This window comes from Hylobates moloch, unplaced genomic scaffold, assembly GCF_009828535.3.
Source record: "Hylobates moloch isolate HMO894 unplaced genomic scaffold, HMol_V3 SCAFFOLD_4, whole genome shotgun sequence".
In the NCBI taxonomy this organism is placed as follows: Eukaryota; Metazoa; Chordata; class Mammalia; order Primates; family Hylobatidae; genus Hylobates; species Hylobates moloch.
This window is the reverse complement of record NW_026652279.1, coordinates 171,351,227-171,376,346: the sequence shown is the minus strand read 5'-3', so window position 1 is coordinate 171,376,346 and position 25,120 is coordinate 171,351,227. Positions and strand designations below refer to the sequence as shown.

Here is a 25,120-nt window from a genome sequence, read left to right as displayed (position 1 = left end):
GCCAACATGGTGAAACCCTGTCTCTACTAAAAATACAAAATTAGCTGGGCGTGGTGGCATGTGCCTATAATCCCAGCTACTTGGGAGGCTGTGGCAGGGGAATCGCTTGAACCAGGAGGTGGTGGTTGCAGTGAGCTAAGATCATGTCATTGCACTCCAGCCTGGGTGACAGAGTGAGACTCTGTCTCAAAAAAAAAAAAAAAAAAAAAAAAACAAACCACACACAAAAAAAGCTCCTTTGTGGGAGGAAGGGGGAGGGTATCCACAGGCTGCACCTTTGTTTAGATAATGCTCTATTTTTCTTTCTCAAAGTTTACTTTTCTGAGGCAAAACTTAAATACAGTAATGTCCACACATCTTAAATGCACAGCTCAATGCGTTTGAACTCGTGTGTCACTGAAAGACATAGAACACCGTCAGCACTCTATGATAACCCCACCTAAACCAGCCGTGCTCCCGATACCCCAACAAACAGCCTTGTCAGTTCTTGAACTTCACATCAATGAAACTGAATCATGTGTACTTTTCTGTTTCTGGTTTATTTTGTTCAACATAAAGTTTGGAAATGAAGTCAGGTTGTTGGATTTTACCAAGAATTCTCATTTATTGCTGTGTATGGAGATAAAATGCACAGATAATGCTGTGTCTGGTCAGAATATACCATGTTCATTTATTCTTTTCCCTGATGATGGACATTTGGGCTGTTTTCGTTTCGAGCTGTTATGAATAAAGGTCCTTTGGATGTTGTAGGTGTCTTTGGTAGACACAGGCATCTTTGTTTTTTCTTTCTTTTTTTTTTTTGAGATGGAGTCTTGCTTTGTCACCCAAGCTGGAGTGCAATGGTGCAATCTCGGCTCACTGCAACCTCTGCCTCCTGGGTTCCAGCGATTCTTCTGCCTCGGCCTCCCCAGTAGCTGGGATTATGAGTGCACACCACCAAACCCGGTTAATTTTTTATATTTTTGGTAGAGATGGGGTTTTACCATGTTGGCCAGGCTAGTCTCGATCTCCTGACCTCAAGTGATCTGCCTGCCTTGGCCTCCCAAAGTGCTGGGATTATAGGCAAGAGCCACTGCACCTGGCTGGCATCTTTCTTTTTTAAAGTGACCTGAATAGCACACACAGAGTGGCTAGAAGATCCTCTCAGCTGCAGATTTTGGGAGTGAGGGGAGGAAGACCCCTGAAGAATTCTGTATACCAAGGTAGGCCAGACACACAGGCACACTGTCAGGCCTCTGAGCCCAAGCTAAGCCATCATATCCCCTGTGACCTGCACGTACACATCCAGATGGCCGGTTCCTGCCTTAACTGATGACATTATCTTGTGAAATTCCTTCTCCTGGCTCACCCTGGCTCAAAAGCTCCCCTACTGAGCACCTTGTGACCCCCCACTCCTGCCCGCCAGAGAACAACTCCCCTTTTTCCTTTACCTACCCAAATCCTATAAAACGGCCCCACCCCTGTCTCCCTTCACTGACTCTCTTTTCGGACTCAGCCCGCCTGCACCCAGGTGAAATAAACAGCTTTATCGCTCACACAAAGCCTGTTTGGTGGTCTCTTCACACGGACGCGAGTGAAACACACCAAGGGGCCCAGACCTTCTGATCTGCTCCAAATGTGCCCATCCCCTTGGGAAGGCCAGCCGTGTGCTGGGGATTGTGAGAATACACTATCTTCACATGAAAGAGGCTAGAAATGGAATTCTAGTTAACGGAATCTACGGGGAGCCACGCTGTGCTATGTTATATACACTGTCTATACAGCACACAAGAAAACTGCAAGTAGCTACTACCTTCATTCTGCAGCTGAGGGAGAAGGTGTGGAGAAGAGAGCCCTGTCCAGGGTCAGGGGTCACCATTGTTACCATCACAACAGCGTGTCTGGCCCACGTCAAGTGCTCAACAGACATCTGCTGAACAAAGGCTGAGTGAATGGTGGCCCGGATGGGAAGCCAGGCTGCCCGGCCCCAGGTCTACGCTGTGATTCAGCCATGGGCTCTCAGGCCTGGTGTCACTGATGTGCTCAATTTTAGAGCTCTGATCCCTGAAAATTCAAGTTTTGTTCTCTCAAGGCCCCCATGAAAAATGCGGACAACATGCTTCACCCAGCACAAGCCCACAGAAGGGCCACGGCAGCTGGGTGGACTCACATCACATCCACATGGTGTCCAAGTGCAGCAGCTCCTTACAAGGCTGTGTGGACCCCGCCAAACCTGAGGCTGCCCTGAACCTGCCGCTGACACTCTCACCCTAGCAAATTCCAGACCAAAGCATGTTCATTAACAAGCAAAGGGGAGAGGAGCTCACAGAACAAGGGGAGTAAAAGACGCCCACTCACCCGGCTTCCTATGAATCCTGGGAATCCTGTAATTCCAGGGGGGCCAGCCACCCCAGGGAATCCTGGCAAACCAGGGATGCCGGGGGCTCCGATGTCTCCCTTGACTCCTTTGATGTGGCCGGGCCTCCCAGGCAGCCCAGGGATTCCTGACAGCCCCGGGATGCCTGGCATTCCTTGGATACCTGCAGGAAGACCCTGGTGTGTAACACTCTGGTGAGGACGCAGCACCCGCCCTCCAGAAGTTTTCAATTTTGCAGCCTGGATGCATTTTGCCGTCCTACGTGCTGCGAATCTTTTTTTTTTTTTGAGACGGAGTCTTGCTCTGTCACCCAGGCTGGAGTGCAGTAGCGCAATCTCGGCTCACTACAAGCTCGGCCTCCCGGGTTCACGCCATTCTCCTGCCTCAGCCTCCCAAGTAGCTGGGACTACAGGCGCCCGCCACCACGCCCGGCTAATTTGTTGTATTTTTAGTAGAGACGGGGTTTCACCGTGTTAGCCAGGATGGTCTTAATCTCCTGACCTTGTGATCCGCCCGCCTCGACCTCTCAAAGTGCTGGGATTACAGGCGTGAGCCACCACGCCCGGACAGTGCTTCAAATCTTAAGACGGGAAACCGAGGTTAGTCAGGCATCAGAGAACAACCCTGCACCAGCTGTGGACACATAGGGCGCCCAGGGATGAAAAGCATGAAGAAAGCCAGGTGGAGGGCATGGGCGTCTCTGGGGACGGAGAGCGGCAGGAGCTGGTGCGGGCTGGGGCGGCAGGGAGTAGGGGCCATTGGCTGTAGGTGAGAAGCCTCACCTTTTGCGCCCAGGTATCCTTTCAGCCCCATAGGCCCTTCGTCTCCTTTCTCTCCTTTAATGTCTTTCATTCCCGGCAGGATGACGGGAGGTGGTCCTGGGGGCCCAGGGTCCCCTCGGCTGCCTGGAAGGGAATAGAGTGCTGTCATTTTCTGGGAGCTCCAGACCACGCAGGAGAGCACAGGTGAAGGCCTGGTCCCTGAGCCATGGGGGCTGCACGTCTCCCCCAGGCGGGGAAGCCTTGGAGAGAGACCAAGGGCGCCGGAGAAGCCTCTCCTGTGTCCGTCGGAGTAGTTGGAGTTGGGGGTGGCTCCAGGGTCCTGGGCCTGGGGCTGGTGTCACTGAGCACACAGCACCACAGCTGGGGGGACATACCTGCAGCAGACGCAGAGGGAGCGCTCAAAGCCAGTGCGGCTCCCACAGGATGCTTTGTGAGAGGGTCATTTTGTTGTGTGTGCTCTGACGAGACCATGATAGACCTCGGTCACAAGCAGGCAGGCCCGTGAGGCAGGCGCCAGCTCCGTGCCCTCCTATAGGCACCTTCACAGGGAGGAGAAGCATGGAAGGGAGGCCTCCGCGGGGTTCGGAGGAGCTGAGGAATTGCAGGAGGGGAGGGGCCCAGAGCTGCGGGCCGGGTGGGAAACTGTGCTAGTTCAGGCTGGGGATGCCCTGGAATCCATGCTCACTGGAGGAGTGAGTGCAATCTGGCTGAGTGAAAATAACTGAGCTTCATTCTCTAAGCATTTACTGTGTATTCGGCGCTAGGCTGGAGGCTGATGGGATCAAAATCATAAATTGGTCCTGACCCCACAGAGCGTGCCCACCAGTGGAGGGACAGACACCCCCATGGTTAACTTCACCCTAAGGAGGCTCAAGGAAGTAATTTCCGTGGAGCTGAAAATTACTTAATCTTAACATGCCATTTTGCCTGAAACAGCCTGAAATCTCTGCTAACATGAAGGCTACTTGAAAGCGCAAGTGTGAGTAAAAACCCTAAAAAAAATGAACACCCTAGACTGCAATTTTTATTTTGCTGAAAATTTGTAAAAGCTGTAACTCTGGAGCGTAATGAAGGTTTTCTGAAACAGCTTATTGGTGTGTGATTTATAAACCCTACAACTCACTCCAGTAAAGAGAACAATTACGTAACTTTAGTGTATTCACAGAGCTGTGAGCGAGCAGCACCATCTAACTTGAGAACACTTTATCCCCGAAAATGAAACCCTGGGGCCGTTGGCAGCCATTCTCTGATTCTCCCCTAACCCCTCAGCTGTAGGAAACTGCGAATCTCCTTTTCATTTCTGTAAATTTGCTTACTGGGGACATCTCATATACACGCGGTCAGACGACACGTGGCATCGTGTTCTCAAGGCTCGCCCACACGCCACGTCTGAGAGCCCCATCCTTCCTCAGCACTGAATGTGCCCTTGCACAGCTCTGCCATAGTTTACTCATCCATTCATCAGTCGATGCATTTTCAGGCTGTTTCCAATTACGGCTGCTATAAAGGTTGCTGCCATGAGATTTGTGTCCACATTTTTGTCTGTACCCATGTTTTCAATGATCTTCATCTAGGAGTAGAACTTCTGGGTAACTCTATGCTTCGTTTCTTAATGAACTGCCAACTGTTTTGCACACTGGCCGCAGCGTTTTACACTCCCACTGGCAGCCTGTGAAGGTTCCCATTTCTCCACCTCCTCACCAACACTCACTCTTAGTCATTAACTTTTTAGAGACCACTGTGATTATTTCAGAACAAAAGCATCTGAACAGAAGTCATGAAAATGTGACTTGTTAGTAACAAACTCAATGAGCAAGGGGCCTGACGTGGGGGGTCTTGAGATGCCTGTCCACGTGAGGGTTTGAACCCACCTCATGTGTGGACCACGTTCTCTCTGGCACCGTGTTATGTCCTTCCACCTGGAGAGCTGTGTCCTCCTGTGCCGGGTGGCACTTCCATCTCTTGGAACTCACCTGTCCCCTGCTTTTCACCGCCGCCTCTTCATGTTTACCACGGTATAATCATGGTGAAATATGTTTTCATGACATATTTGGTTCTTAGCAATGCCATCATTTTGGTTCTCAAGAGTTTCCTTTGGTTAGGATTATCCCCTTATCACATGGTCAGTGTAGGCAGGGATAAAGCCTTTGAGTTTTTGTTAGTTCATTTTGTCTGTTTTGTCTAGCTTTAGGGTTCCCGGATGCATGGGTTTTCAAAAATTCATTCTGGGCAATGTTATGCCACCACGAAAGGGTAAGGAGGGTGCCACCATGATCAGGTAAGGAGGATGTCAGGAGAGGGACATACCTTTAAAACCTGGCTCACCAGCCAGACCCTTCAGACCGGGTATTCCGAAAAATCCAGCCTCGCCTTTGCTCCCTGGAAACCCAGGTCTCCCTTTGAATCCAGGCATGCCTTGGAAACCATCCATCCCAGGGGAGCCTCTATCTCCTTCAGAGGAAAAGAGGAAAGTGCAGGGTTAGACACGAATAAAATGCACGGGACATTTCAATCTCACGTCTCCGTAACATTTCGGCAACGTAACTCAAGTGAGAAGATTCTGAACCTACAATAGGAATTTCCGGGGACACCATCTTCTAAGCAACTTCTGTTGACCTCTACTGTTAACAGACAGCATTCCAGAATCAGCCTGTCTTCAGACCAGACATTGGCAACAAGGAAACACACAAAGGTCAGGCAGGAAGAGTAGGAGGGAAATCTGAAGATGATGCAGGTCCACTGGCCCGCAGGCCCATCAGACAAAGGCAGAGGGGCGTGCTGGAAAGGAAGGCAGCAGTAACACCGCACCTGGCATGGAAATGCGACACAGGACCACGGAGACACAGACCAATGTCTCCAGCAACAGAAGGACAAGCGAAGGTGTCTCCAGCAACAGAAAGACAGACGCATATGTCTCTAGTAATGGAAAGACCAACTCATGTATCTCCAGCAACGGAAGGACCGACGAATGTGTCTCCAGCAACAGAAGGACAGAACAGTGTGTCTCCAGCAACAGAGGGACAGAACACTGTGTCTCCAGCAACGGAGGGACAGAACACTGTGTCTCCAGCAACGGAGGGACAGAACAGCGTGTCTCCAGCAACAGAAGGACAGAACACTGTGTCTCCAGCAACAGACGGACAGAACAGTGTGTCTCCAGCAACGGAGGGACAGAACAGTGTGTCTCTAGCAATGTTCATGGGCTGGAGGGCTCTGCTTCTAGACTGGCCTGCTTGTGCTGAAATAAATCCCTGTACTAACCACTTAGCTTTGCTTTGGTTTCAAATTCACCAAATAACCTCTGGATCTGAATCTAGGCCCCTGAGTGGGCCTCTCCACAAATCTCCCTGTGCAGATGGTGATATTTACAATAAGATGATGTTTCCCAGGCAGGAGCAGTTTGTCTTGGTGAATTCATAAACTGGCTTTGTCAGGCACATTGGTCCCACCCGCGTCTAAGCAGCATTAACCAGCTGTCCTGGGGCTGCTGTCTCCTGGGTCAGGAGAGTCCCAAGGCCTCCCATCTGCAGAAGTGTGAGGCCAGCCCCACGGCGCACAGAGGTGCCCAGCAGAGCTGTCTCAGGTCAGAGTTGATCAGACCCAAACTCCCTGCCAAGGGATCCCTGGTCACAGTCACACAATTACCTTTTAGCCCGGGGGTCCCAGGCATTCCATCAATTCCTTTAAATCCAGGGCTTCCTGGATGGCCTCGCTCCCCGGCCAAGCCAGCATCTCCTCTGTCACCAGAGAGACCTTTCATGCCCACAGGGCCAGGAGCGCCTGTGTCCCCAGGGTCCCCTCTATCACCAGGCAGACCTGTCAGGAAGAGGAGCAAATCAAAGAGGGTGGACAAACACACACAGGGGAAATTTCTCTTCTGTTTTACGGCATCGAGTGTTCAGTAAGAAAAGCTCCTTAGAAGCAAAGTGGAAAACCACCATGTTGGGGTGAGTTTCCAAAGTATGGCTGGAGCGGGACCCTGGGGCTGGCCTTTCTGGAGAGGCCTTTATCAGGAGGTTGAGGCTGTGCTGGGGGGTGCCAGCCAACATGGCTTTCCCACTGCAGCCTTCAGAAGCCAAGGGACAAAGCTGTCTGGATGCTGATGTGAGCGGGGGGCCTTGCCAGCTCTGGCCGGGGCATGGTCACTGGGGTTAGTCAAGAGCTGGCCTGTTCCTCGCGAACACCACTGGCTCCAGCCCGGAGTTAGTCTGGGGGGACCCTCCAGCTGCCCATTTGCTGCTGCTGCCCTCTCTGGTCTTCGTGCTCCCATCTCATCATTGCTACTGTCGTGAGCTTGGCAACTCCCAGCCCACAGCTGTCCTTCCGCCTCCCCCGACTCCAAGCCATCCAAGGGCTGCCTGCTGGGTCCCTACAATCCCTTCTTAATGCATTTCTCTGTTAAAAACTCCCAAAGGCCCCCTCTGCCTCGGGGCTCCAACTCCCTAGCTCCAGCATTCACTGCTCCCAACCTTCGGCTCAACCTTCCTATCTAAACCCCCAGTCCCCTCAAATCAGGCTCTCTTCCCCAGCCGGTCTGGGGATCACAGGCTCCAAAGTGTTCCCTGGGCAATCCTGCCTCTGCTGGGGTGGTCCCCCTTTCCTAGAGAGCACCCCACATTCCAGTCCCAGCCTTCTCCCCCGCTGGCACCAGGCACTTCTCCCCTTGGGCTTGCTCTGACCTGCCTGTCCCCGCCTCCTCTGGGTCACCAGGGACCGCGTGGCCTTGTCACTCTGCTGGCTTGCCCAGGCCAAGTGGGAGCCTTTTAATGTGTGTGTCTCTCTCCCCACCTAAAGCGTAGGCTTTAGTTCAGGACAGGCTTTCCCATGGGTCTCGTAAGCACCACACGAGGCTGTGTTCAGCTGATTCTTAGTAGTTGAGAACCAGCACGGCCCTGTCGATACTGAGATAGGAGCCTGAACCTCCGGTCCAGGTTTGCTACCCCGGGAAGCCAGTGGCTAGTGTGGCAATGGGGGAGCGGGCCCTACCTGAGTCCAGCTCCCAGCTCTTGGACACAGGCGAGGCCCCACATAGGGGAAGCCAGCATGTGTCTTCAAGTGGAGTGGCAGTTCCCCAGCAAGACCTGCTAAGGTCCTGGACAAAGCTGTTGCCTGACTGTGGCAAACCAGAGAACTATGGTAAGATTGAGAGTTTCTAAAAGGTGACTGTGGTCCATGGAGACCACTCCTTATTAAGCAACTGCGTCTTTCCCACTTTTCAGTTAGCGTCCTTTGGTGACATACAACACTTCCTTAAAAAGCTGTGTTTCTGGACAAAACAAAAAGGTGGGAAAGTATATTGATTCCTCCAACCAGCACTGACAGTTTCCCTGGACGGTGAAGTGTAGAAGTCTGGGAACTGGCTGTGCTGAGTGTGGGAGAGCAGCCTGGGCAGCGGTGGGCGATGCCCATGGATGCTGTGCCCTGCCTGCCTTCTGGGCCACCTCTGCCACCTGCTTTGGCCTCTGTGTGGTGGGCATGCAGCCGAGGCTCCCCTCCCTGCTCCTCTGCTCCAGCCCATCTACCCCAGGTTTCCCTGACGGAGCCACCTGCCTTTCCAACCCACGCCCTGCACTTTCATAAAGCCGTTTCTCCTCTCCACATGAGAGCAGTGATTCTGAAACTTTTGTAGGAGGAATTTCTTTCTTTTTCTTTTTTCCCGATGAGACCTTCCCTAGATCCTTAATATATACAACAGGTACAGAGGATGAGCCGATGTCTCAGGCTGTTTTGTGTCTCCGTGTTAGGTGAAATCCATGTTCTGGTTTGGGAACCCCTGCAGCTCTCTTCAGGGGTTCCACGGAACAGAGTTTGAGAGCTCCACAAGACAGTGCTCGTTCTCTTGGTAGGACCAGTGAGGACCCCACTCGTTTATGGGAGGGCTGGAGTCTTACCTTCAAGGCCTGGGATTCCTGGCAGCCCCAAGGGCCCCTCTTGGCCAGGAGCTCCTGGGAATCCATGCAGTCCTGGAGGCCCGTACGGGCCTGGCTGGCCAGAAGGTCCTGGGAGGCCCGGCTGGCCCTTCAGCCCTGGCATCCCAGGCATCCCCTGGCTTCCTGCAGAAATCAGAGACAAGAGCTGTGGGGGAAAACTCTGGACTGTTCATCACAGACAGCATCTCCCTCCACACACTCATTCTATGAAAAGAGTAATTCATGCTTTTCTTGACTCTAGAGAATCAGGAAAACACCAAGTATAAAGGATAAAATCAAGGTAACGCACACCATCACCCAGCGATAATGACTACCACTGGGTATTTCCTTCCTGCCCTTTTCTATTCCTATAAATAACCAGACATCTGCAGAGTTGACATGGCACTATAAGTACAGTTTTCACCTAGTTTTCTTCACTCGACATTATATTTTGAACATTTTGCCACCTTTAAAAATAGTCTTTGCAAACATTTAAAATAACTACATGAATAAAACTCTATCATCTGGACACATTTAATGTATTCCACTGCATCCTCCCCACTTTTTTTCACTTTTGCAAACAGCACTGTCAGGAATAGTTGGAGAGTTTTCTTTTTTTGCTGTGTTTATCCATGTCCATGTCGTAGGTAATTTCTTTAGGAAACTGCCTGAGAAATTGACATCGTGTATCAAAGCAAACATTAATTCAATGTTTTTTAAAAGATACATCGTGCTGATTTCAGAAAGTCTACACCCATTTATTCTACTAGTGTTTTCCCAGCACTGAGCGTTAGCATCGAAGCAAAACGGAACCCTGGCAGTCGCGATGTAGTGAAATGTGGTGTCGGGGATCCACGTGATGGTCTTCATTATGATCTATGTTTCTTTCTCCTGGTTATTGATTTTGGTGAAGTTTTAGTTCTTTGCTCATATCTTCTCTCTCTCTTTCTTTTTTAAATGGAGACAGGGTTTCGCCATATTGCCGAGGCTGGTTTCAAACTCCTGAGCTCATGCGATCTGCCTGCCTTGGCCTCCCAAAAGTGCTGCGATTACAGGCATGAGCCACCGTGCCTGGCCTCTTTGCTCCTATTTCCCTTTGGGGATTTTTATATTTTCCTGATAGATTTTAGCATTCCTCATATACATTGATGAATTTTCCTTCATATCTATTGTAAAGTTTATTCTGCTCTCAAACTTTGATTTTGCTTTCCATGTGCAGGGTACTAACCTTTGTATTCAAATTTCATATGGTGTGTGTGTGGGTGTGTGTGCACATGTGTGATTTCTTCTTTTCATTTTAAGTTTGGAATATCCTGTCCTGCCCAGTGGTCAGATATTAAGGGCATCTGTTTTCTTCTAGTTTTTAACACTAGCTCCCTGGACCTCCTTATATTCAGGCATTTCCCCCTCCTTTCATGAGCCTGACGCTTGTCGCAGCTGCTCTCCGATTATTAACACTGGAGTGTGGAGGTGCACACTCCTGCCACCACTTTCCAGTCCACACTCTCACGTAGCCTCACAGCCATCCTGCAGGTGTGCAGGGCTGGTCCAGGATAGGGAGGCAGACGAGCCGGGGGGATGCACAGGAGGGGGCAGTGACAAAAGGGACCCGGTCAGTCTTGGACCAACCCAGAACTGAGAGTCAGGCTGCTGACTGCGCATTGTCTGACTGCGTCTACCTGCAGCGAGGGAGAGGGCTGACCGGGCAGGAGGCGCACTCGAAGCCGAGGTCTGAAATGAAATTCTCTGAGATGCACGGATGCATCGATTCTCACCTCCTCCTGTAGTACTGTGAGAAATGAGGACACTTTTATTTTTTGGTCTTCTATCTTTAGGGTGAAGAGCTCCGGGAGAAATGGATTGTTAGTGGGTGCTAATGGTTGTGAAGAGTGGGCAGGCAGCGCTGCAGGCTGTAAAGGTTTCGCAGTGATGGCAGGTCCACCCCACTCCTGCTCACTGACAAGAACAATGGGGTGGGGATCTGACAGACATAAGGTAACATCCATAACCAGGGGACACGAACTGTGGGGGAACTGGGGGCTGAGCAGGCGAGATGGCCTCAGCAGGGGCCAGCAGGGCTGGAGACGGTCTGGGCATGCTTCTGAGCGCTGCCCCTCCTCCCCTCCTGGAAGTGGACAGCACAGTCTACGGGTGAATGTGCATGAATGCCCGCTCCTCCGGCAGGGACTGTCTTGCAAAAATCAGGCACTGAGGTGCTTTGTGATTATTTCTTTGGAGCTGAATGTTTCAGGTCAGTTTCCACTTATAGACTATCTGTTAAAAAACAAACGACTGCTAAAAATCAGTCTCCCTCAGTGAAATCACATCTCATCTGTGGACGTCTGCATTACTTTATTCCGAGAGTTCTGCTCAGAAGTGCAGGGTGCACCTGTGTGTGTCTGTGGCTGTCCTGTGCAGCCAGTCGAACGGAAGCAGGATCCACTGCACGCTGCTCCTGTAGCACTGGTGAGCGGAACTGAAACTGAAATAGTTACTTGGAATGTTGATACTTTGGGAGTCAGGATTTTTACCACCCAAAACATTCTGCCTAACAAGCCATATGAAGCTTGTCATAAAGGTGACGTTGAACATGGTGAAGACCTTAATCAGACATCGAAAGTAAGCCTGCTGCCATTTGTTTTCATGCTCAAACATTCCGAAGCCTGCAGGAAGTAATTAAGTTTTAAAAAAATTCTACCAGAAGTACCCTTATGTCAAAGAGCTTGGGGCAGGATTTTGACAGCTGGGTTGCAGAACAGATCGACGGTGGACACTCAAGTCACCTACGTATGTCCTTCACTTTGCCTTCTGTGAACTCATTTAAGTGCCCACCAGGAAGGCTGACACACGGAGCCCCACCTCTCAGCGCTGAGTCCTCAGTTTCTGCAGACAGTGCTGATCTGCATCTTATCTTCCATAAATGACCTGGAGAGTCAGTAGGACTCAAAAGGGGAGATCTGATGGCCGAGCACGAGGTCTCCCCATCCTGGTAATTTCACCCAACGACCTGCCCTAGCTGGCTTGGTTCAGGGTTGGATGTGTACGTGTGAGCATGCATAGGCACGTGTGTGTATGTGAGTGTGCAATCATGTGTGCACAGGCACGTGTGTGGGTATGTACGTGTGTGTATGTGAGTGTGATCATGTGTGTGTGCACAGGCACATGTGTGGGTACATGCATGTGTGTGTGATCGTGTGTGTGCATAGGCACGTGTGTGGGCACATGAGTGTTGTATGGAGTGTGTGATCATGTGTGAATGTGCATAGGCACGTGTGTGGGCACGTGAGTGTTGTATGGAGTGTGTGATCATGTGTGAGCATGCACAGGCACGTGTGTGGGCATGTGCGTGTGTATGTGTGTGATCATGTGTGAATGTGCATAGGCACGTGTGTGGGTACGTGCGTGTGTGTGATCATGTGTGAATGTGCATAGGCACATGTGTGGGTACGTGTGTAAGGAGTGTGTGATCACGTGCATGTGTGTATGTGTGTGATCATGTGTGAGCGTGCATGTGCATGAGTGTGACTGTGAGCGTGTGCATGTGTGTGTGTGCATGCACTCCGGCCATCTTAGGCTCTTCCTTGCTCTCTCAGTGAACTGTGGCACCCATGGGCGCTCTGTAGTACCAACAGCTGGGGGCGCTGATCAGTCTCATCATCATCAAAACTCCCCTGTCCTGGGTCCCAACCCCTCTAGGCCTTGCTAGGAATCTGACAGGTTCATCCGAAAACCAATTCACGCTCCTGAGCTTCATGGGTTCGCCTGCCAGCGGAGGCCTAGCCTCCATCTCGCTCAGGATGCCTGATGTGGGCTGACAGCAGAATCAGGGGAGCGACACCTGCTTCCCACACCACAGAGAAGCCTCTTTGGGCTGGGGTTGGCAGAAGGGACTAATGACAATGCCATCAACAGATAAACAGTGAACGCATCGAGTCACAGTTTTATCCCGCATTATCTTTTCTTTTCTTTTTGAGACAGGGTCTCACTCTGTCACCCAGGCTGGAGTGCAGTGGAATGATCATAGCTCACTGCAGTCTCCAATTCCTGGGCTCAAGCGATCCTCCCACCTCAGCTTCCCATGTAGTTGGGATTAGAGGTGCACAACACCAAGTTGATTATTTGATTTTTTTTTGTAGAGATGGGGTCTCCCTATGTAGCCCGGGATGGTTTTGAAGCCCTGGGGTCAATCAAGCCTCTTGCCTTGGCCTCCCAAAGTGTTGGGATTACAGGTGGAAGCCACCGTGCTCAGCCTCATTTTTGATTTGGAACACTGAATGGCAGGTTCCAATGATCTAGCAATCCCCAGCCTGGGGTTCACCCAGTGTGAACACTTGCTGTCCATAGCATCATCTTTCATTACAGCTCGGGGCTCGGGTTCCCAAAGCCGATTTGGCAGCAGTTGAACCCTTAAAGCCACTGGGTGCCTTGTCACTCATGAAACCATAGATGCTGTCTACTGTGATAGAGATACCTTGATAACATTGTAAACAACATTAAGACATTTAAAAAAATGTATTAATTTTTACACCAATAAAATTGCATTCCAGGTTATTCCTATTTTCCTTCTTCACCTCTGACTAAGCATGGCCAGGCCCATCTTTTCTTCATTCCAACTGTACAGATTCTGCCAAGAAAAACAGTGAGCCTGTCACGGCCCCTGTCACGGCCAGGCATATGCAACTTGATAACAGATTACATCAGTGAATCCACACCTGTCAAAGTTCTCAGACGGCCAGACTGCACCGGCTACCGCGGGTAATCACAGTACACATTCTAAAGGAGCGTTGGAAGGCCATGGGAGAAGGTACGCATGGCTAGCACCATAGGGCACTGCTGCTTCCTACCAAATCCCCCAGAAGGGATTGGGGTCGCCCTTGGAGGCCACTGTGCAGCTGGGATGGGGCCCTCCGGCTCCCCGATGGGGCACTCACCTCTGAATCCAGGGGGGCCTCTGTCTCCAGGAAGGCCTTTAAGCCCAGGCTGTCCAGGCACACCAGCATCTCCCCGTGGCCCGGGCTGGGCTCCCAGGACTTCTCCAGGAAGGCCCCTTTCCCCAGGGGGCCCGTCTGGCCCTGGCAGGCCGATGGGACCTGGGGATCCATCTGGGCCAGGGAGACCCACTGCACCTTTGGATCCTCGGGGTCCTATGAACCCTAAAAGGAAACATGGGTGGGCCCCAAACCACAAGTTAGCATGGTGACGTTTTAAGAGAAGTGTCAAAAAGAGGCTGGGAACAGCAAAAATTTGGCTATGGGGTCCTCAGAAGGCATTCCTCAGCTCGAGCCCTTGTCCCTGTCGCCCTTTTTGGAACCTACAACCTTCGCCACGTCGTTCTGTCGGTTATGTTTCTTCTGCTTCCCCTGCCATCCGGCCCCCAGCCCTAAAACTGAGCGAAGGTGGATAAGCCCATAAGAACACCTCCTTGGACCTCGATTTGCATAATTCAGGGGTTCCCCTGCTTTGCAAATAAGCCCCAAAGAATAGCTTTTTGTGGGACCTTCTAGGTTGTGGTGAGTGAGGAACAGCACTTTGGGATGGAAAATCCCAGGGAGGCAGGAATGAACAGGGCCGAGGAACAGCACTTTGGGATGGAAAATCCCAGGGAGGCAGGAATGAACAGGGCCGTCAGAGCCAAAACGCTGCCTGCTGTGACATCTCCCTGGTAGAAACCCGTCACTGTCAGTTTGGAAACGCTTCAAAGAGGAATGACACCCCTCTGTTGTATTGACCATGAAAATCATCAAGTCCCAACACCAGCACTTTGGGATGCCGAGGCGGGTGAATCACAAGCTCAGGAAATCGAGACCATCCTGGCTAACACAGTGAAATCCCGTCTCTACTAAAAATACAAAAAATTAGCCGGGCATGGTGGTGGGAGCCTGTAGTCCCAGCTACTCGGGAGGCTGAGGTGGGAGAATGGCGTGAACCCGGGAGGCGGAACTTGCAGTGAGCCGAGATCGCACCACTGCACTCCAGCCTGGGCGACAGAGTGAGACTCTGACTCAAAAAAAAAAAAAAAAAAAATCATCAAGTCCCAACTGTGGACGGAGGGAAGGCAGCTGTCCTGTGTCTTTTGTGGGTGCCACTGGATAAAATGATCTCATCAGGTCACTTCCTTTTTGGGTGCAGTCAGCCCTGATGTGGCCTCAGAATGAACTCCCACAGCTGACAGTCACACTGTGCTCAGAAGGAAAGGCTTCTGAGGTCACCACCACCCACGCTGTGCATGCAGGAGAGAAGCCTGCAACGATGAGACTGGCAGGTGATTCTGCAGGACAGGATCAAGTACACGGCAGGCTCGGCACTCCTATGTATGGATATGGAAAAGGGAACGTTCTCTGTGTTCTGTGGGGTGTATCCCACCAAAAAGATCCAATGAGCAGGGCCCTGGGCCCTCCTGGGCCTGTACAGCCATCCCCGCCTGTGAGCTGGGAGTGACTGGAATACAGAATAAAGGATCTGGATTAACCTGACATTAATCAGCTAGACTGTATTCAGAGTTCTAACAGTGTGATTTACTCACAATGAAGAGACATGACTTTCACTGGCAATGTTACAAACTGTACCCAGGGAGCCGTGCACTTGGGTTTGCATGTGTGGGTCTTAGATCTGGAATAGACTCTCTGATTTTTGCAATCCTTGAATTGGGTGTTTTATCCTCTTCTGCATGTGGTGACAGAAGGGCAGTATATTTCAGCACCATAAAAAGTGACATGCGTTTCAGAAACTGATCAGTTCCTCAATCACCACCCACCCCCGGCCTGCCCCAGCCTCCCTGTTCATGATGTAAGGGCTCACATTTGATGGCGGAACAGGCTCCCAACTCACGTGGGCAACTGTCCAAATCACCTGACAATGGGCACATCCCATCCATTCCCCCCTAAAGGGGAGCCCCGTATGGCGTTCACGCACACATGGCTGTGCACTCCAATCATAATTACCAGAGAACTTTCATATTCACAGCAAGAAGCTGTTCAAGAATTACTATCCTTCTCTCAAAATCATGAATGCTTAAACTTAGTATATATGAAATCATGAGAGTGGCAATGTTGCACTTCTAAATATTCAGACACTTCCAGCAGGGCAACAAAACTGCAGAGACCAACCCCTGGGGCAGAGGCATGGAGACTTCCTTTGCTTCACTTGAACACAGAGTTGTTTTTACCAGGGCCTTGATACGGACACAGGAAGCCTGCTTCCCAATTTCACAAAACATGGAGAAACGCATCATATGAAAGGAAACAGGGTCAGGGTTTGGAACAATCCCTATGGGCTGCAACACGAAATTCCAAAAGATACCATCTATCAGGGACGGACAGACAATTCTGCATTGAGGCTTAAATCAGCTGTCTGAGTGGAGGTCAGGGGAGGGGCAGGTTCAATTAGTCTTCACTGGGAACATCTGCAAGATGTTCAACCTAAGGGCCCAACAGTCCCGACGTTCTGTGTGATATTCCAGACTTGGGGAACACTTTATTCCGTTTCTAGAGCCCAGCTGGAAAAGAATCCTGATAAGTGGGGGTCCTAGAAGGTTGCTCAGAATTCCAAGGGCATGGAACGATGTCATTAAAAGAAAGTGTGTGTTCCCGGGGTCAGTTCTGCCTGTTCATGAGACGTCTGTGGGAGATGTGGCCGCCTCTCTCAGGGTGTGTGGTTATGAGGAAGTCAACTGTGTGCCTCAGGAACAGCCCAGTGAGAACTCCCCGGGAGGCAGGCTGTATTCCAGGGAGGAGCTTTCTAGCAACAAGAGGGTTCCAATGTGCCACAGGTTCTAGGTGACAAGCGGGACTCCAGCAGAGGCTGGAGGAACCTGCCCAGGCCCCTGTGGAAGGATGTTTCATCTTGGGTGGAAAGTTGTCCATAATGGCTTCCATGGTTTCATTAGACACACTATTGAAGACATGTGTGACCTGGCGCAGTGGCTCACGCCTGTCATCCCAGCACTTTGGCAGGGCTGAGGCAGGCGGATCACCTAATGTCAGGAGCTCGAGACCAGCCTGGCCAACATGGTGAAATCCCCGTCTCTACTGAAAATACAAAAATCAGCCAGGTGTGGTGGCACATGCCTGTAATCCCAGCTACTCAGGAGGCTGAGGCAGGAGAGTCGCTTGAACCCAGAAGGGGGAGGTTGCAGTGAGCTGAGATTGTGCCACTGCACTCCAGCCTGGGTGACAGAGCGAGACTCCATTTCATAAAAAAAAAAAAAAAGACATGTATGCTCCTGCAATCAAGGCAGTGCCATCACACTCATGCACATGGCCTATGGTACAACTGCAGGACACCTACGTCTGCAGACGCCTGGCTGCATTCCAGAGCACGCTGACACGCCAGTGGGTACTCCTCACCAGAGCTGGTTAAGGGAAACCTCGTTTTCCTCCACATACACATTAATGCCTTAAGCTCTTGCAGCCACATCGTGAGAGGGCTATTTATGCCTTTAAGGGTTCTCTCAGGAGAGGATAACTTTGTGTTGCCCTTAGAATGTTTAATATTAATCATTATTACCCCTGAGGACATACCTGGGAGACAGGTGTTGCGGAGGACAGCCATTCCGAAACACCTGTCTCCTTTTTCCTGCAAAAACCCAGTACAGTATCAGTGACGAAAAATCAAGAATTTCTAATCTCCCAAGGACAAATGCAAAAGTTGTCAAGTATTTGTTAAAACAGCTTCTACAGAGTGGAAGATAATAGAGCTGGATGCTGATGAATCACACACAGGTCCCCGCCGGAACCCAGGGGTTCAATGGGGGTCTGATCTCAACTCACCTGGGGGTCCTGGGAACCCTTCACGACCTGGGTCTCCTGGAAAGCCCTTGGGCCCTGGTCCTCCATCAGCTCCTGAGAAGCCTGGGATTCCTCGGAGGCCTTTGGCACCTAAATACCCAAATAAACCACAAACCACATCAGGCTCCACGAGGATAAATGGGCATGGTCATGCTTGGCATCCGACTTAATGTGGATCTCATGAAACCGGGAAAAAATGAGGCTGGGGGGAATATTAGCCTGAAACAGCACCTCCAGGCTTACAGAATGATTTTCAGTGTTTAAAATCCTGTTTACAGACTGGAACCATAATAATAATAATATCCAATATTTAGATTCTATAGTGCTCTAAATGAGGGCTTTGGAGGTGGGGTCAGATGCCTGGCTGTAAATTTTGGCCCTACCTATTCTACCCGTGTGACCGTGGACAACTTTCTGTGCTTCAGTTGCCTCATCTGTAAAGTGGGGCGAATGACTGCCTGCCTCATGAGGATGCCATGAAGACTATGAGGTGACTCTTTTCAAACACTTGAACCCTGCTTGGCCCAGTATGTGGGCTCCAGAAGTGTTTTCTGATAATTGAAGGGCTGAGGTTCCTCAGCAATGTCACCAAACCCAACTGCCATGCTTTTTTATCCCTGTTCCTGGCACCTCTTGGGAAGGGGATGTGTGTGAGGCAAACCCACCCTCACTCTTAGAAAGTGGTGTGCGGACAGCAGGAGTGAGCGGGAGGAGCGGATGGGAGGCCAGCAAGGGGCTCCCAGCAACGGGGGCCTGGGCATGAAATGGAAATAACCGGGCATGGCTGGGGGAGCCCCGGAGCCACAGAAACCCACACTCGCATCGCTGGAGCTTTCCTGGAGACTGGCCTTGGCACACGGCTGTGGTCTGGGTGTGTGTTGAGCGTGCTGGCCTCTAGTTCTCTCTGACCATCTGAGACATGTGGAGTTGTCACCATTTTGGGGGATGTTGTATGAATGACGGTGTTGAAATCCATGGATGGAATTAGACCGGGGGCAGGTCTAATGGAACGTGGAAGATACAAGCTCAGTTCTCAGAAGACAACACAAGGAGCCTTTACCTCTGCTCACGGTGCAGATGATACCTCTGCACTTGTCCTGCGGTGCCCAGACCCTGTGATCACGGTGCGCTCTGAAGACCCCCTTAAGGTGCAGGGCACACAGAATGTCTGTCCGAAGACCCCCTTAAGGTGCAGGGCACACAGAATGCATCTGTCCACTTTCCTAACTCTCAGTGCTGTTCAGACTACACTGGTGTCGTTCTCTACAGTTTATCACGGGAAGCAGTGAGGGCATGATTTGTGCAGCAGGAAGCATCTAGAACACCTGTCTGCACTATTCATCTTGCACAGGTGGGGACTTAGTTCCAGAAGGAACAAGTGAGAACAGCTCTGGCTGTGTCTGGTGCTTGCGACACTGAGTTATCCAAGTGACGTGCTTCCCCGGCCCCATCACAGGCCGAGTGGAAGAGACATCCAAAGGGGAATCCTACCGCTCAGAGAACTCGCTTTTCTCAGGCTGATGGACACAGGCATAGAGCCACCTCTCAGGGTCCAGCCCTCCTCCTGCTTGAGTGGAAGCCCTGGCTCTGTGTTCCCCGATGCTCACAGGCCCACGGAGACCCTGGAGTGCAGGGCAGCAGAATCGCAGTGTAGGTCGGGGATCCCAACAGCAGTGGTGGCCGGCCAGGCCCCCACCGCCAACAGTGGACACACAGGCGGCCTTAGGCATGGGCTCTGTGAAGGGCGCCGGGCGCTTTCTCACATGAGCTGAGAGATGGCCTGGGCCAGCAGACAGAAGCCCAGGTCCTCCCAGGTGCTAGAGACAAACACTCTAGCCTTGTTTATTCCCGTTTCCTGTTAATCAAAACCCAAAAGAAAGAATCTTCTCCTGTAGGTTCTTCCCCTAGATCCTGGGATGGAAAGGCATAAAATGAAAATACATAGAGGTGCAACCCCTTTCCAGTCCTAAACACGAGGCTTCCATCTCTGCCCCTGGGGGCGTTCCCCTGCAGCCATGGCTGAATTTTCTCTTCTAGCTTGGCCCCAACTAAGTGTCAGCTACCAGATTCCTTTTTCTATAGTGGCAAATGACAGTGGGCTCCCTGTAGGCGCAAGACCAGTTTGTGCTGAGATGCTGGACACGACCATGTCTGGGGTGGGGGATGCAGGACCAGAGGAAAGATGGGCGGGGGAGACACAGCAGTGTGAAGATGTGGGAGGAAGGCTGGGTGCACTCCGGGTTCCCTCCGTGCATTACCTGTGGGGCCTGGGGGTCCTGGCAGGCCTGGCAATCCCTTGGGCCCTCCTACGCAACCTGGGGACAGAAAGGAGAAAAGATGAGCCCAAGCAATCCTAAACGCTGAGTCCCACGGCCTGGGGGATCCCCAAGGTCAAAAGCACGAGCCGTGCAAACTGGCTACCATTCTGGGATCAGAGTAACTTAATGATTTAATTCATCTTGGTTCTGATGTAAATAAAAGTTTAATTTCATTGTGTAATGAAATCAAAATATTCGTATAAAATGCAAACTAAGCCAGTCTAGTCAAATAAAAACTGGCACTGTGCTGGAAACAATTGATTCCCTCCTGCAGGGCAGGAGCCTGGGTGCAAACCGAGTTAATCCAGCTGCTGCCCTGCAAGTCAGTGTGGATACTGTTCTTTTGTCTGGAAGCATCTGCCAGCAATGGAGACAGCCTGCGATTTCAAAATGAATTATTTGGCTTCTCCTTTGTGACTTTGTTTCCTTTCAGAGTGAACCACAGCAATCAGCTACCTTGCAAAATTAAATCAAGGCTGTGGGCACTTCTGGTTGGTGTGGCTGCGAGCAGTGACACTCCAGCTGGGGTACTGTGTTGTCTGCCCTTCGTCTAAGAGGCTCTCTTGCAAGAATAGTCACTCTTGGAGCTTTCTTTTGTCTGTGTGCCTGGGAATCCGGACCAGGCTCCCATCTTGGCCTGACATCCTGGCCACCGTCTGGGCTGGGCTCAGCCTCCTCTGCCTGGACCCTCCTGGCGGCACACGTGCCTGTGGAGCTGACCTGGAATGCACTGGCGCTTTCCAGTGAAAAAGGATTTCTGACAAGAGGGGATTGGTTAAATGTCTCTCCGTCTCGACCAGGTTGTTACTCATGCAATGTATAGTGCTCACCAGGCCACTCTGCTAGTGCCATGGAAATCAAACGTGGCTTGCACATATTATTAATATTTCTTATCCCATGCATACTGCAAGAGCTTAACCAGCAGACCAACTGAGAGTTCTCTAGTGTCCTAAAGCCACCTGCACTTCCCAGAGTACCTGGCTGGATGGTCTCCTGTGTGTCACCTCCAATGGCAATTTTCACATCTGTGTCACAATCTGGGGGGGAAGACATAAGGACAGAGTGAGGCAATTTTGAAACAGGTAAGAGTTACTGGCTCGTCTGGGGCGTGCATGTGTGTGAAGGTGTGTCGCACATGTTGCTGGTGGGGACAGGAAGGCTGTGATGTGGGCAGGGGACGGGAAAGCCATCTCTGAACTTCTGGGCAAGGCCTCTGTCACTGTAGTGCTAGAGGAGAGGCTGCATGTTTCAGCTGCTGAGAGGAGGCTGGTGGGGGCTCAGAAACCCCACAGTCGGGTCATCCCTTGTACGTGCGAGAACAGATGAGGCAAAACAGCATCCTCATCTGACTCTACTGGGAAACGTCTACACTGACAAACGAAAGCGTGGAATGTCTCAGGACTGTGGAAGGTAAAAGGGAGGATTCCTTCATACCTATTTGTCCTGGGGTTCCTGCGGGGCCAGGAGGGCCCAGGAAGCCTGGTGGTCCAGGTAAGCCGGCGTCTCCAGGGAAACCACGTTGGCCTTTGAGGCCGGGAAGACCCAGTCCTGGGGGGCCCCTTTCTCCTGGAGTACCCTTAGTTCCAGGTATTCCTGGATAGCCTGGGTCCCCTGGAGGGCCCTTGACGCCATCTCCCTGTGTGAAAATTCAGTTTATTTCTTCAAACATATACTAATGTTAAAGATCGCCTCGACTTCCCTGTTTCCTTTCCTACTTCCCAGAATTCTGAGCTATGGATCCAGAACAGAAAGACAACAGAGATGAACAGGAACCTAGTGCCATGGCCAGCCAGGTCACAGGAGCCAGTGACAGACTGTGTAGCAGTCTAAGCCATGCCACGGAAGCCGGTTCTGGAAGGCACATGTACATGCTTGAGCATTTCTCTCTTCCCACCCGCCAGCTCCCCTGCATCAGCCTGGGCCTTCATCCCCAGAGCAGCGAAGGCACAGGCTTTTGTGTTCTACTGCGGGTGGAGGGAGAAACACATGATTTTGTTGTTATAATTTAGCATTGGTGAAACGGCTCTCATTTTAAGGGATGCTACGTTGTTAAAGGAAAGGAAGCTAATTTGGACAAGGAAAGAGCCGTGTGCCCCTCAGAAGTCAGGAGAGACTACAGGATCGGGAATGGAGAGGGGCTGCCCTGTGGATGAAAGCACCAACTGCCAGCGGGAGCTGCTGGGAGGTGCAGGGATGGGGTGGGAAGGCTGGCAGCAGTGATGCTGGTGTGATCTGCGCACACACCACGGCACGGCTCGGTGCTGTCCCCACGTGCTGGTGGAACAGCCATGCACATAAGCCCCCGCCCATCTGCCGAGCCATGGGACGAGGCTGGGTGTTCTCATGACAATGAGGCAGCTGCTTATAAGAAATCAAACCCTGCTCTCCACCGACACCACAGCCCCTTCCTTGTCAAAGGCATGACGGAGCGGGGCAGGGACACCGGTCCAGCCCTCTCTATTTATGAGACCTTGATTAAGTGGTGCACCCCTGTGTTTTAGCTTTTTTTCACAGGGGAGGGGGACACAAGGCTGTTGCAGAGATCACAGGACAGATGCCCCAAACTTAGTGGACAGCAGTGGGGATAATGCCACTGGAAGGTGGCATAGGCAGGGTCATGAGTTTTCTAAAGGCAGAAGCTGACATTCTTGGCCTAGAGATGCCACCAAACAAGGAAGGCACACAAGCACTGGGAAAAGCCCCTACACCCTGAGAATGGGAAGCTGAGGCTGCAAGGTTCTCCCTGACCCTAACCCTCACCCCTACCCCTAACCCTGCTCCATCCACCTGCCCCCAGCTGGGCTGGGACTGGCAGCCAGGCTTGGGAGCTGCAGGGGTAGGTGAACCCCATGGCCGGACAGGTGCACCTCCTGGTCACCAACTTCACAAGGCACCAACTCCAGGGAAGGCCACCACTACCGTAACCAATCCAGACTCAAACGGACCACACACATACACACATGAGCACACCACACACCACACATACACTCACCACCCCCACCCCATATGACACTGAACGGGCCAAAGACTGTCCCAACCACAGGAATCATCACTCATCCTCCTCTTCTGGCTAAAGTGACCAATTATGGCTTTGCCTCTTATTTAACCCTGCTGCCTCCCAGATGAGATTTTTAAGATACCCAATCATAGAATTATCTGTGTTCTCTGGCCCCCAAAAACTGCACTTAAATTGTAAGAATGTGGGCCGGGTGTAGTGGCTCATGTCTGTGAAACCAGTGCTTTGGGAGGCCAAGGCAGGAGAATCACTTGAGCCCAGGAGTTTGAGACCAGCATGGGCAACATACAGAGATCTCATCACTACAAAAAATTTTAAAAATATTAGGTGGGTGTGCTGGTGTGCACCTGTGGTCCCAGGTACTCGGGAGGTTGAGGCAGGAGGATGGCTTGAGCCCAGAAGTTCGAGGCTGCAGTGAGCTTTGATTGTACCACTGCACTCAAGAGTGTTACTACAGACATGACCCACATTAAAACTAGAGAAGACATGGGTTATGGAATGAGGCAAATAAGCTGCAAATAGAATTCAGGCATGAGGCTCTGAGGAGGAGGAGGAGAATTATGGCTTCAATTGTCCTCCAATGATGTTGAAGTCTTAACCCCCAGGACCTAGACATGTGACCTTATTTGGAAATAAGGTCTTTGAGGGTGCTCAAGGTCAGATGAGGTCTTCAGGATGGGCCCATTCCAATATGACCACTCTCCCTATAAAAAGGGGAAATTCGGACCCAGAGACAGACACACAGAGAGGACAGATGATGGGAAGATAGTCGTCTATAAGCCAAGGAATGCCAGAGCTCCTGGAAGCCGGGAGAGAGGCAGGGACAGATCCTCCTGCACTGTCTCAGAAGGAACCAGCCCTGCAGACACCTTGACGTCGGCTTCCAGCCTCCACAGCTGTGAGACCATACGTTTCTGATGTCTAAGCTGCCCAGTCTGTTGCACTTTGCGACCTTAGCCCCAGGAAACCAGTACAAAGAGCTTAAGGAGGCACAGGCTTGGTGACCACAGGGAGGAAAATGGTATCTAGGAAAAAAATACGTGAGAAATAAGGTTGCAAGGTCCTTCTGAGAAGAGAATGCTCCAGAGCTGGCAGTGGGAAAGGCGGGGTGGCAGGAGAGGCTCAGAGGCCAGAGGGTGTGCAGGAGGGGGTCTTGTCTCCCTCCATGGCTGCCTCCCTCACCTCTGACCCCAGCCTCCCCCGAGGAAACGATGCTGGGGTCTCTGCAGGCTACTAGGTAGCCCCTCCTTCAACACCAGTGTGTGTTTGTTGCAAAAATAAAATTATATATTTTATGATTTACCTTGGAAAAATAGAGTTCCACCAGCCATTTTAGAATATTCTACTTTTTTTTTGGGGGGGGGGGGTTCTTAGTCTGTTATACCAGGAGGAATATTTATTTGCTTGTTGACTTTTAAATGTTCATTTGGAGATTGGCTTCCAACTTAATTCACCGTTTCCTAAAGAATCTGATTTCTGCTCATTAAAAATAGAACGAGCAGAATGAGCAGCCTGTCCTATGCACAGGTTGGTTTAGTGCTCATGTCAATACTGTTTGCTTCTGGGGTATTTGGAGAACCTGAAGAATGAAGAAGAGAAGACGGAGCTGCCGCAGTTTGTAGCTACTCACGGGAGGGCCTGGGAGGCCGGGGAATCCATCGAGCCCATCGCGGCCTGGGCTGCCATCGTCACCTTTCATCCCGGGCACACCTGGGACGCCGGGCTGTCCCCGCTCACCTGGAAAGGGATTTGCATGTGAAGCTGCCCAAGCAGGCGCCCACAGGAAGGCTCAGTGCCCCAGGGGCTGCGTGGCCAGAGAGGAACTGACCTTTGGTCGTGATTGTTCTGGAATCTCCTTTTGCTCCTTTGGGTCCGGGAGCACCAACGTTGCCAGGCACTCCCTGTGGAAAACAGACAAAAAAAGTCTTCCTCCTTCGCACTGTGAGGGCATCT

General features: G+C 51.4%; 1 protein-coding gene across 2 annotated transcripts in view; it reads right to left on the bottom strand.

The window, feature by feature from the left end:
- The window catches only part of COL4A2 (collagen type IV alpha 2 chain), a 202,438-nt gene that overhangs the window by 23,305 nt on the left and 154,013 nt on the right, over window positions 1–25,120 (bottom strand). For both annotated transcript variants that reach the window (XM_032151312.2, XM_058438062.1), the window contains 12 exons: window positions 24,996–25,068; window positions 24,798–24,904; window positions 21,586–21,787; window positions 21,129–21,188; window positions 20,092–20,148; window positions 17,816–17,923; window positions 13,979–14,200; window positions 9,030–9,191; window positions 6,784–6,954; window positions 5,446–5,589; window positions 3,139–3,261; window positions 2,338–2,519 (listed from right to left, as the gene is read on the bottom strand). In XM_032151312.2, coding sequence (XP_032007203.1) covers window positions 2,338–2,519; window positions 3,139–3,261; window positions 5,446–5,589; window positions 6,784–6,954; window positions 9,030–9,191; window positions 13,979–14,200; window positions 17,816–17,923; window positions 20,092–20,148; window positions 21,129–21,188; window positions 21,586–21,787; window positions 24,798–24,904; window positions 24,996–25,068 — 1,611 coding nt within the window. The remainder of the gene's footprint in view (window positions 1–2,337; window positions 2,520–3,138; window positions 3,262–5,445; window positions 5,590–6,783; window positions 6,955–9,029; window positions 9,192–13,978; window positions 14,201–17,815; window positions 17,924–20,091; window positions 20,149–21,128; window positions 21,189–21,585; window positions 21,788–24,797; window positions 24,905–24,995; window positions 25,069–25,120) is intronic.